Source organism: Odocoileus virginianus, chromosome 28 (genome assembly GCF_023699985.2).
Source record: "Odocoileus virginianus isolate 20LAN1187 ecotype Illinois chromosome 28, Ovbor_1.2, whole genome shotgun sequence".
NCBI lineage: Eukaryota > Metazoa > Chordata > Mammalia > Artiodactyla > Cervidae > Odocoileus > Odocoileus virginianus.
The window spans coordinates 22,129,383-22,142,616 of record NC_069701.1 but is presented as its reverse complement, the minus strand read 5'-3'; the positions used below and the strand labels follow the sequence as shown (position 1 = coordinate 22,142,616).

Genomic DNA, 13,234 nt, shown 5'->3' with positions numbered 1-13,234 from the left:
GACAGCGATACAGTAAGTCCCCTACATACGAACCTTCAAGTAGCGAACTCTGAAAGATTCAAATATGCCCAGCTATCACACTGTACTAATGTACTTTTCAAGTTGCTTTACTGTAAGAGTAGAAATGTTTTCTTAATTTTTTGTTTTTTATGTTTTATTTGTATGAAATGTATTATAAACCTGTTACAGTACTACATAGCCAGTTGTGTTAGCTTGTTGCTTAGGCTAACTGTTGGATTTACAAATTGGGCTTACAGCCGTGCTCTCAGAATGCAGCTGGTTCATGTGTAGGGGACTTACTGTGGGGGTGAGTTACTTTTTCATTTGTGCTGTGATTATCCTTTCTTGGTAAACCAGTCAATGGTGTTCTCCAGAATCTGGAGTGCACTGGGGCCAAGTTTCACGCAATGTGTTTCAGACTGCTGAACAACAACTCTGCTGAGTGATATGAGATGTTGATACATGTTACATAGGGAAAGAAAGGTCTCTAGTCAAAAAGTGGGCAATACTTATTTAAAATATATTCAACCATACTCTTCACTGTAACACTTTTCAGAACTTGTTAATGTGCTGTTGTGCATTATGAATCTCTCTGAGGAGGATAGAGAATCTGATCTTCCTCACTTCTTTGATTAAAAGTCCCCTCCCCTCTTTAAAAAAAAAAACAAAACTCTTCAAAGAGAATGTCTTTGGGCAGAAAATAACTTTGGGAAAAGATATTCTAGACCAGTTTCTCAGTCTTAGCCCTATAGACATTTGAGATCAGACATAACGTTTGTTTGGGGAGCCCATCCTATGCCAGTAGAAGATGTTTACCAGTAAAGGACGTTTACCTCCCAAATACTTGTGACAATCAAAAATGTCCTCTGGGGGCAAATAGAACAATTGGTTGCAGATTCATACTGCAGTATTCCAGGAAGTTATACAGTACATTAACAATTTCTCTGTGAAACTTTCCTTTTAATGGGGAAGAAACAATAGGAAGTGGGAAGCACAGGTGGAGAAGGTTCATTACATTCTACTGTAATAAACATTCTGGATCCACTTTGTACCCTGGCTTGATTTAATTATTACATGGAGAATTTCCTGCAAAAAGTAATTTCAAACATTGAAGACTGTTACATGGTAGAGACAAAATTATTTTTTGCTAAAATAGTAGCCTAGATATTTCAGGTTATCTGCTTATGATGATATTGCACATTTCTGAAAACCACTTTTTCCTTTTTATTTATATAGGGCTATTTTCTTCTCTTTGAGTCTATGTTAGATTCTGTCCTTTATGCAAAGAACAAATACTTGGCAAAAGGAGGATCGGGTGAGTATAAAATGCACAGTAGTCTAATTTTAGTCTGGCAGAACCAAATGAACCTTTGGATTTCAAATAAACTATGCATGACTGAGAAAGTTCCCAATAGAGATGAAAGATATTTCCATTAGAGGAAACTTTAAGACATTTGTTTAGTGTACTGTTGATAGTAGAACATTATATTAATATAAGATATGCAGGACTCCCAAGTTAATGGTATTCTCGTGAACACGTGAGTGTTTTGATTTGTTTGTTTTTATGACATTTAGTTGTTGTTTTTCCCCAAAACAATGTTTCATACTAGGTTGGAAATCATTCACTTTGGTAGCAAATTTTCCATGACTTCAGTAAATGTATAAACTTGTCTTCTCTGTGATTTAACAAGAACATTTAAATATTGGTTTCTGTTAAATTTATAAAGTACCGCATACCAGTCAGTATTTTTAAATAGATCCCAATAAATGTGGAAGGCTTCCTTTTCATATCCATGGTGAACTTTTAATCATACTGTCTGCATACTCAGTGAGATTGTGTTTCATAGACTTTCTGCTGTAAACGGTTGTATACACATAGAGTGTCCTCAGGATTATGTTTTGCTCATCTTTGGCTCTTTACTGAGCTCTACAGCTCCTGGAATATAGATAGAACATAATACATGTTTGTTGCATTGAATCATTAAAACTGAGTTGAATAGCATCTGTTGATAGCATAGTTGAAGGTCCCTGGACCTTCCCTTTCTCAAAGCTTTAGAATTAGTCATTTCTGTGGTCCGAGTATAGTTGATAAAACTGCTATATAAAAGTAGATGAAAAGGAGGATACATTTTGAACTGATATCATAAAGCACTTGAGCATACATATGCCTTCTGCCCATTCATGTTCTATGAAATTACTTGGCAGTAAAAATCAGTAAAAACCAAAACAGAAAGCGCACAGAAAATTCTCCAGTACAATTGAGTTCTTTTTATAATAGCATTTAAGTGGATTGCCTTTCTTTTGCAAAATGCTCTCAATTTATCACTGTATTTTCTGCGACCATTTCAAGATATGTTTCTGATCTGTGACATGAATGTGGCTAGAATGGTTTAGATATATTTACCCTGTAATAATTGGCTCTCAATAATTGGAGTGGGTTTTTTTTTATGACAACTATACTTAATGATTAAAAACTAATATCTACTATTTGTCTACTAGTTGCCAAATAATACAGTCTACCTTTATTTATTGTATTACATATAGTTGTCACAACAGCCCGTTGAGATTTTAGAATCATAGATGTCCTGGATGGTACATTTAAATATCCAAGCCTTGAACTTGTTTTTCTAAACACAGATCTGCCAGACTGTAGTATTCATGTTCTATGCACTGTTCCTTATTGTTTCTTTACTAAAATGCATTTTATTGAATCTCATTCTTGCCTTGAAGTTGTTTCAGGGAAGATTCAGAAAACTGTTTCCATACCTCCCTGAGTGGTGTTCATTGATCTTACTGAAGGACTGACAGCAGCTTAATACATTTAAATTGAATTCTCGATGAAATTCATTAAGAACTTACAGCCTTGTGAATAAAGAGGTTATAGCTGAAACAGTGGCAGAGCTGTTTTCCATCATCGGAGGAATAAAATAGAGACACATAAGTTTATCTCTTTGCATATTTTTATATAGCTGCTTTTAGCACTCAGATTTTCTAGGGATGTATTAAAGAGAGGTCAGCATTCAGCTACATCAGTGGTGCTATTGAATGTTACTTATCAACAGAATCAAATAAGTAGGAAAAGACAGAAATGAGTAACATGAAGTGATCTAGCCTATTTTGTGTATTTGAGCATGCTTTGATGAATATCATCAGTCATCTAGATGCTCATTCTTTTATTGCAAACAAAAGTTTTATGTTTTTCTTAATGAAAGATTTACTAAGCAATTAGTAGTGTAAAGATTTAAGAAAGAATAACTGAATTATGAGAAACAGACTATTGAAGACTATATAAGCATGAAGGGACCACACTTTATTTTTATAGGAATCTTGGTTCAGTTTATGTCTTACTTTATATATACTGGCATGGCCTTTATAAAACATAGTCAGCCAATAACTTAAGTATTCACTCTCCTAACCACCAAGTAATTCCACAGTACTTTAGAGGTGCTCATTTTCTGCTGTTATCACTAATAAAAGTAAAGTTTTGTGGGGATTCCCTGGCAGTCCAGTGGTTAGGACGCAGTGCATTCACTGCTATGTGCCTGTGTTCAGTCCGCGGTTGGGGAACTAAGATTCCACATGCCATGTGGTGAGGCCAAATAAAAAAATAAAAAATAAAATTTTAAGTTTTGTAGAGTTACTGAAAGTGGATTTACTACTTTCTGCTTATTATTAGTTTACCAGTTGTATATCAGAAATGTAGTGCTTTTACATTAAACTGACTTGCCTGGTGGCTCAGATGGTAAAGTGTCTGCCTACAATGTGGGAGACCTGGGTTCGATCCCTGGGTTGGGAAGATCCTCTGGAGAAGGAAATGGCAACCCATTCCAGTCCTCTTGCCTGGAAAATCCTATGGATGGAAGAACCCAGTAAGCTACAGTCCATGGGATTGCAAAGAGTCAGACACAACTGAGCGACTTCACTTCACTTACATCAAACCAACCAAAAAATCAGGAGGAAAACCAGGAAAATGTTAGATCATGACCAGTGCATATTTTTACAAGGAATTAAGTTGAAAACCAGTGTATATTTTAGGATTGAAGCATAGATATAAATGTTTTATACATTAAAAATGTCAAAATACCTACACGGGTTTATCTTTAATAGGAATTTATGGAATTCATTTTTTCATAATTTGAGGGTTGGCTGTTTATGTCGCTTAAAATTGACAACTCAAATAATAGCATTATAAGTACATTTAGCACTACCAAGGTAATATTAAAATGATACTATTGATTAAAATTGAATGGTGAGGCTTGTGGTCATCAATCCTGTCTGTGTCTCAATTGTGGTGGTGATTGTATAACTGGTGTATTTATCAAATCACATAGGATTACACACCAAAAAGGGCAGAGAGAGTGGGTTTTACTGCATGTAAACTTCATCTCAGTAGAAATGATTTTAAAAAAAAGCAGTATTACCTCCGTCAGGTCAAATGAATCATGATATAATATGATTTCTAGCTATTTTGAAAAATAAAGCTGTGTACTAACTTTATGGCCCCACTTCTATAATTTTTGTTAGTATTATCAATATATCTCTCTATAACAAAAAAATAATTGGGTGATTACGAAGAGGAAAGGAAAGGGGAAGAACAAGTAAATACACTAACTTTATCATTACTCGTGATAGGAGATTAGTAAATACTATTAAAAAGACAAACAGAAGATATTCTGTAAGGTTGTAATTATAAAGTTAGCTATTAGAACAAAAAAGGCAGACTTAGTAAAAAAAAAGAATTAATACTTAAGAAAAAAGGAAAACGATCGTGCAGTTGAACTACTTGAAAAACAAAATAAAATGAAAACTACAGATACAGAGTAACAAAATGATAGGAATAAGAAAAATTTTATATCAATAATTAAATGGACTAATTTATAAATGAGAAAGAATTAGGTTGTAACACAAGAGAGAACCTGATTGTATGGTACACCTAAGACAAAATTACATAGAAAAGTCAGGACAAAAAAAAGATACTCAAGAAAATAAAAAACAGTTATGATATTGATACCTAACAAAAGGGAATTTGGGCAAAATATATAATTAATCATAAAAATAGAACTTAGCACTAAGGAGCAAAATCATGCCCATCTTCATAGCTATTGAAAATGTTGATGTATATAAAATACATGAACAATCTGAAAGTTTGGTTAAGAATGGCATACTTAAGTTGTTTGTTTCTGAGAATCTCCCCATGAAATATCTTCTCATTATAAAAGGGAAAAGAGTAAATTTCTCTGTAGAAGCCTAGCAGACTCTACTTCTAGTCATAATCAGAGTTGGCATCCTTCAGAATTGGACCAATTGATACTGTTGGAGAACTAAGAAATAATTTGTTGCTTTGAAACTTCCTCAGAACTGATAACATAGTCCTGTTTTTAGAATTTATTTAAGGTGTACACAGTAGTGGTGGTTCAGTGGTAAATAATCCACCTGCCCAGCAGGAGACTCAGATTGGATCCCAGGGTCGGAAAGATCCCCTGGAGAAGGAAGTGGCAGCCCACTCCAGTGTTCTTGCCTGGGTAATCCCATGGACAGAGGAGCCTGGAGGGCTGCTGTGCATGGGATCACAGAGTCTGACATGACTTAGCTAGTAAACAGCAACAGTACACAGTAGTAGGTATTGCTGCCTCTGAAAAGTAGACAGAAATTTAGGTGTGTATCATTAGTAGAGCCTCGGTCATGGACTCATGCCTAACTTGCACGGGAGGGAAAGAAAGTTTTTCTCGGCTTCTGTAGAAGAAAGCAGATCGCCTCATAACAGGAAATCTCACGGACAGTTCAGAAGAGGGCAGCAAAACAGAGTGGCAGATACATACATTGGAATCCTGGTCTTTGCTAATAAGAAACTGCCTCTGTTATGAAGTCCAGGCTTACAGATGCCTTTCCCTTGTGTGGAAAGCTGAACTCTAGAGTGTGCTGACCTCTCCCTCATTTCTGCTTGGTTGCTTTGCTTTCTAGTGTCTCTCTCTGCTTTATCACCTCATTCCTTTACTCAGATGGAATGGGTAAGGCAGGACGTTCCCATTTTCCTCACTTAGCCCTGAAGTTTTATTAATCTCTGATCTTTCTCAACGCTTTTCTTTTTCCTCATTCTTTTCCAACAGGTGCTCATTAGGGCAGTTGAGTTCCTCTTTCCTTTTTCTCTGTTTGAAAAGCACAAAACGTGGCATCATAAGTAATGGAAAGCACAAAATTTTGCAGTCAGACCTCGAATTAAATCCCTGCTTCATCAGATGACTAGTTACCTAGTTAGCTGATTAAGAACAGTAATTTGGGCAAGTTACTTTATTCCTCTGAACTTAGTTTCCTTATCTGAAAAATGAGGCTTTTTAGAATCAGTCAAAAGTCTAAATGAGGTGCTTGACATAAAGTAGTTGCTCAATAAACGTCGATTCCACTCCTTAGTTTTAGCTGATAAACATGAGATTCATGTTGTTTATACATTATAAAAGTTTGCAGTCAATTTAGGCATTTTCACCTTCCTTTTTGTATAGTACTTGACTTTTACATAACTTACCTCAGTATAATTAGTCACTGACTGTGTCATAGTGCTTAGAGGTCTCCTTCAGTATTTCCACAATTCACTGTGTACTTCCTCATCTTCAGATTTGTTTCTCCCACATTTATTATTTTGGTTTTGTTCAGTGATATTGCAGTACTGTCATTTTCTACCTTTTTTTAGTATAATTTTTCAGTGTATATTACAGCAACAATTTAGCCTAGCTAAGCTTTAGTGTGGGCCCAGAGAAAATGTTCCAATTTCCAAATAAACAGTTGGTTTTTAAGATAACCTTATTATATAAATTGAAATTAATTTTTTAAAACTCTGTGATTATTTGATGATGTAGTTACCTAGTAGTACATTTTCCTTTATGCATGACAGTCATTTTATCATTGACTATTGTTGCACCAAAGCTTTCTTCTATGTGGTTCATATACTGTGAACAGAACAGTCTGTTTTGACTTATTTATTGTCTCCTTTTTGTTATAAACCTTTTCCTTCTCTGGTTATTTATATACAAACAGTGATGCTAGTGTTTACTAGGAGTTGTTTCTTCATGCATCTCAGTCTTATCCTTTAGTGTCCAAAAGTTTGTGAGGCATTTCTAAGGGATAAAGGATTTCCCATCTTTATCTGTTCACCATGTGAGCTGTTCTAGTGACAAATGAATTCTGGGCAGTGAATCGAGAAGGACACAGATGTCAAAGCCATGAATTTATAAATGGTCTGCTAAGAAAAGGCTTTTGTCCAATCAGCGCTTTGTTAATTTCACCTACAAGAAAGAATAATTATTCAATTATACTTCTATCTGACAAAAATCAGATGACAAATGTGTCAGAATGCGAAGGTAAAGGGTTAGTCAGGATTCTGGCAGCTGGCCCAAAATGTTAGCCAGCTGTGAGGAGGTGGATAAAGAATCAAATTGGCCTATAGCATTGATAGCAAGTCTTTCATGGATATTCATAGATCTTACTAACTGAAAGATTAAAAACTTATTTCTAAATTCTAACAAATACAGAGGCCATGATTTTTTATATCTTTGTGAAATATAATTAGATTGAAAAAATAAACTGCAAAAAATTAAATCGTATTCCTCTTTAGTCTGTTTCTTATTACCAACATATTTTTAAAATTGTTTTTAACAGCTAAAATATGTTATTTCTACTTCCTATAATCTGCTAATTGTGTTAACAATTTTTTTTAATTGGAGGATAATTGCTTTACAGTATTGTGTTGGTTTTTGCCATACATCAACGTGAATCGGCCACGGATATGCATATGTCCCCTCCCTCCTCAGCTCCCCTTCCATCTCCCTCTCCGTCCCACCCCTCGAGGTTGTCCCAGAGCACGGAGTTGAGCTCCCTGTGTCACACAGCACATTCCTACTTGCTGTCTATTTTACATATGGTGATATGTATGTTTCCATGCTTTTCTCTCAATTTGTCCCACCCTCTCCTTCCCCAACCGTGTCCACAAGTCTGTTCTCTCTGCCTGTGTCTCCCCTGCTGCCCTGCAGATAGGTTCATCAGTACCATCTTCCTAGATTCCGAACGCACATGTTAATATACAGTGTCTTTCTGACTGACTTTACTCTGTGTAATAGGCTCTAGGTTCAGCCACCTCATTAGGACTGACTCTAATGTGTTATTGTTTTTAGTTGAGTAATATTCCACTATACACACAGACACCATGATTTCTGTAAGATTCATCTGTCGATGCACTCTAGATTGCTTCCACGTACTGGCTCTTGTGAAAAGTGCTGCCGCAAACGTTTGGGTGCACGCATCTCTTTCAGTTACGGTTTTCTCGGGGTATATGCCCAGTGGTGGGATCCTTGTGTCGCACGGTAGTTCTGCTCCTCGTTGTTTAAGGAGTTGCCGTGCTGCTCTCCTTAGTGTCTGTTTCAGTCTACACTCCCACCAGCAGCGAGAGGGCTCCCTTCTTCCACACCCTCTCCAGGATTTATTGTTGGTAGAATTTTTAATGATTACCGTTCTGACTGGTGTGAGGTGAAAATTACCTCATTGTAGTTTTGATTTGCATTTCTCTAATATCAGAATTGCTTTTTAATTAGTTTTAGTAACTGAGTTTTTCCTTCTAAAAACAGTGGAAAAGTTATCCTTACTTCTTAATGCTATTACTAATGAGTACATCATATTACTTGATTCAGTGCCTGAGTTCAGACATTTCTACAAAAGGCTAGATAGTATTTTAAGTCCACTAAGATTTTTAATAATATTCTAAAATAGAAGAACTCTGTGAACCATGTTAAGTGGCTTGAATGTACACTGCCTCTTCTGTATTAGGAATATCCGCAAGATGCCTGCTCCTTGGAAGAAAAGTTGTGACCAACCTAGACAGCATATTAAAAAGCAGAGACATTACTTTGCCAGCAAAGGTCCATCTAGTCAAAGCTGTGGTTTTTCCAGTAGTCATGTATGGATGTGAAAGTTGGACTATGAAGAAAGCTGAGTGCCAAAGAATTGATGCTTTTGAACTGCGGTGTTGGAGAAGACCCTCGAGAGTCCCTTGGACTGCAAGGAGATCCAACTAGTCAATCCTAAAGGAAATCAGTCCTGAATATTCATTGGAAGGACTGATGCTGAAGCTGAAACTCCAATACTTTGGCCACCTGGTGTGAAGAACTGACTCATTTGAAAAGACCCAGCTGCTGGGAAGGACTGAAGGCAGGAGGAGAAGAGGACGACAGAGGATAAGATGGTTGCATGGCATCACCAACTCAATAGACATGAGTTTGAGCAAGCTCCAGGAGTTGGTGATGATGGACAGGGAAGCCTGGCTTGCATGACTGCAGTTCATGGGGTCTCAAAGAGTTGGACACGACTGAGGGACTGAACTGAACTGATACCTAGTGTCCTGCTTTTTTTAGATAAAGTTTTATTAGAAAATAGCCATGCTCATGTATTTATAATTATCTGTGGGACTTTTACATCATAGCACCAGAGATGAATAGTTTCAGTAAAGACCATATAGCCTACAAAACGTAATACAGTCACTTTATATAAGATGTTTGCTGACCCCTGATCTATTATGTTCCTCTTTAAGGGTGAAATTACAGGACATGATGTTGGAAAGCCTCTATGATCGTCATATTAAGTCTGAAGTGTACATAAAAAACTTGGTGGTGGTTTAGTTGCTAAGTCTTGTCCAGCTCATGCAACGCCATGGACTGTAGCCTACCAGTCCTCAGTCCTGGGATTCTCCAGGCAAGAATATTGGAGTGGGATGCCATTTCCTTCTCCAGGGGATCTTCCTGACCTAGATATCTAAAGTTGCTTCTGTTTCTTCTTCAGTGTTCCTCATCGTAAGGACCTGGTTCAGGAAACTAAACATGCATACCTTTCCTATAGCAGATAACTTGCTGAATCACCATTTGCAGTAGCATATCTTGTACTTTGAAGTATTTATATCAGTCAGAAATTTAAACACAGTCAAGAGGCTTACCACATTTGTGGAGGAAGAGGAAAGGAGAAGTAATTCAGGTTACCCGGCAGTCGACTCCAGCCCAGTGCAGTTGTCACACCTGACTCACTTGCTGCTTTAGACAAGACTTGGGAAACTTCTTATCATTATTATATCTCCAGGTCTTTTTTCTGGGTATCTCAGATGTCAGGTTTGGAAGAAGCAGTTGCTTTGTTGTCAACAGATCTTATCGTGGGCTTTATTTAGAAGATAATTTAGTACTGCTGTCATTGAATAATAAAATTCCTACAGCTGTGGAGAGAAAGTTCGGAGGAAGGAGGGTTATTTCTCTGATGTTTATGTCTGAAGGCTAAGTTAATAATAGTGAAATTATTTCTTTTGTTTCTTTGGCACACATGTAGTTTCTTTCAGTGTGTTGATACAGTAATGTGTATTTTATATTTTAACTTACAAATTCCCTAAATGTTGACATTTGAAGGACAAAGTTAATTTGATTATTAGTCCAAAAAACGAGCATCAATATTGTTTTAAAAAGTTTGTGTTATAAAGACTTTTACTTGTTACTAGAAGAGGGTTTCTCTCAGCTTCCCTGGTGGCTCAGTGGTAAAGAATCCACCTGGCAATGCAAAGGACACAGGTTCATTCCCTTACCCGAGAAGATCGCACATGCTGTGGAGCTACTGAGTCCATGCTCCGCAACAAAAGAGGCTCCCGCAGTGAGAAGCCCACGCACCACAGCTAGAGAGTAGCCCCCGTTCTCCGAAACGACAGAAAAGCCCGCACAGCAATGCAGACCCAGCACAGTCAAAACTAAATAAATAAAAAAGAGTCTGTCTCTGAACACACTATTCCCTTACCTCTCTTAACACTTATTCTCTTGCTATTGAATCCAGATCACCTCTATTGAATTCCAAGCCTATGTATCAGCTGATAATTAATTGGATATTTTTACCTATTTGTCTAAGCATTAAACTCTCATATTCCTCTTGAATCTGCCCTTACGTTATTCCCTTGCCCTGGTTAGTACCATAATTTGCCCAGTCACTAAGTAAAAGCCTGTCATCCTTGACTCTTCCTGATTCTCGCTTTCATAGCCAGCCTGTCTTACCATCTGTAAGTTCTGTCTCCTAAACTTACCTTGACTATCTCCTTCTTTCCATTCCCACAGCCATCACTCCACTTCAGATCAGCTGAATTATTATAAGTGCCTCTTTCTTAAGTCTTGCTTCCTACCATTTATTCTCCACATTGCACTCCATGTGGCTTTTCTGAAACCAAAATTTGACCAAGTGCTCCCTCATGAAATTTTTCACTGGCTTATCCTTATTCTCAGAATAAAGTCCAGTTTATTAATGTGGTTTACTCAGCACTGGCTTTATTTTTTTTTGGTTTCTACTTAACCTTTGTAGTTTAGTATTCCTTACTTATTCCTCTCAAGTTGGAGTGTACTATGTCCCTAGATGCCCACTGCCCACCCTTCCTAGAACATATCCACTCCCCCCCCCCCCCACCCGCCATTCCAGACTTACTTGTTTTTCAGCTCTCTTCATGATAATATCCTTGTTTCCCTGCCATAAACAAAGCTGAGTTAGCTGGATTGTTGTTTGTTTTTTTTTCTGTAGGTCTCTTAGTACCTTATGCTTCCCCTTTCTTAGTATTTATTGCATCACAAATAATTTTCAGTTTATTTGTCAAAATTGTATAAATGAAAGTTTGAGTAGGGACATGTATCCACGTAAATTAGAGTAACTTACTGGCACATATTTAGTGCTCATAAATATTTACCTTTTATAATAAATAAGAGGGGGTAATATGAACTGGTCTCCTGCACAACTATAAAATTCTGTCCCATAATTTTCTTTACACGTCACATAACATCTTTAGAAAGGACTTGTCTTTACACGTTTCAGAGTAACATACAAGGTAAAAATCTAGTACCTCTTTACAGTCAGCATGTTTAATATTAATAAATTCAAGATTGTGTCATCCTTTTAAAATAATTTGAATAGGAGCTCATCATTGAAATCCTTACTTTAATCTTACTACTCTCCACTGCTAGTAATCAATTCCTAGTAATCTCTACTTTGGATTTGGTATTTCTGTAGCCTTAATGATTGTATTTTGTTATAAAGGGAGATAATACTAAATTGTTGGGTGTTTTATCTGTTACAGTCTACCCTGATAGTTGCACTGTCAGCCTTGTGGCAGTAAGTGATATGAATAAGCATGCTGATAGGATTGCTTTTTGGGATGACGTCTATGGCTTCAACATGTCCTGCATGAAGAAAGCAGTCATTCCGGAGGCTGTGGTGGATGTTTTAGATCCAAAGACACTTATTTCAGACGCCTGTAGTGTTAAGGTGGGTACTTCACTATTTTCTTTAACAGTGTGGCTGTATTTCTTATTTTTCATTTATGAGGTTAGTATGTCAAATTGATGAATTGATTTTATGTATGGGTCTTCAAAACTAATCATTCTTCATTTTAATTAAAGCAGCTTGATGTCATAATATTTACCAGTTGACTGTGCCATCCGTTTGGAATCACTTCTCTTTATGTAGTGAAGTTTCTTACACTGAAGGCTTGAATCATTGACTTAGTGAAGGGAGAAAGTCCTGTTGTATTGTCATTTCTGCTTCACCACCACCTCCTGCCCTTAATTCTAAGCTTCTTATTTATAGCCAGGTTATTCATTCTTGTACGTTTCACACAGTTTAACTTCTCATTTGGATTTCTTCCAGCCTTTTCAGATTAAGTAATTACAGTGACTTTGTCCATGAGACTAAAACCCTGCTATTTTAATTTTATATTCTTCACTGTGTTAATCTCTCATTTTATTGACAGTTTTGCTATGTCAAATTTGCATGGGTTGAGTAATTTTGCAATTAGTGATAGTACTGTTGGTTTTTGTGAAAGACTCCTTAATTTATCTATTTTGATTGTATAATGAAATAAATATAGCTTGTTTAGTGTTAAATTCAGAACACTGTCTCTTTTTAGTCACACTTTTACTTTCATAGTATCAATAATTATTCTTGGCACAAAGTATTCAATAGATATTCAGTAAAAGTTCATTAATTTTCTTAAGTGGATAAAGTCTTAAATTAATATGTGAAGTTTCTCAACAAGAACAAGCTGATTAAAATTGCATTCAGCTTTTAAGAAAAAAAATACAGCATGGTTAATGACTATAGGACTGTTCAGTGCCCTGGTACACTGAGTGTAAAGGATTTATTTGGATTCTTCCACTCAGGAAAGGGTGAATGGTTAGAGCCAACTCAACCT

General features: G+C 36.5%; 1 protein-coding gene across 5 annotated transcripts in view; it reads left to right on the top strand.

Annotated features, from left to right (window-relative positions):
- Window positions 1–13,234, top strand: part of PRMT3 (protein arginine methyltransferase 3) — a 159,228-nt gene that overhangs the window by 60,869 nt on the left and 85,125 nt on the right. For 4 of the 5 annotated variants that reach the window (XM_070457291.1, XM_070457289.1, XM_070457290.1 and 1 more), the window contains exons 11-12: window positions 1,237–1,315; window positions 12,122–12,309. In XM_070457291.1, the coding sequence (XP_070313392.1) occupies window positions 1,237–1,315; window positions 12,122–12,309 (267 nt within the window). Of the gene's footprint in view, window positions 1–1,236; window positions 1,316–8,811; window positions 9,534–12,121; window positions 12,310–13,234 lie in introns of those variants that run through there. The other variant, XM_070457293.1, reaches the window with a different exon arrangement.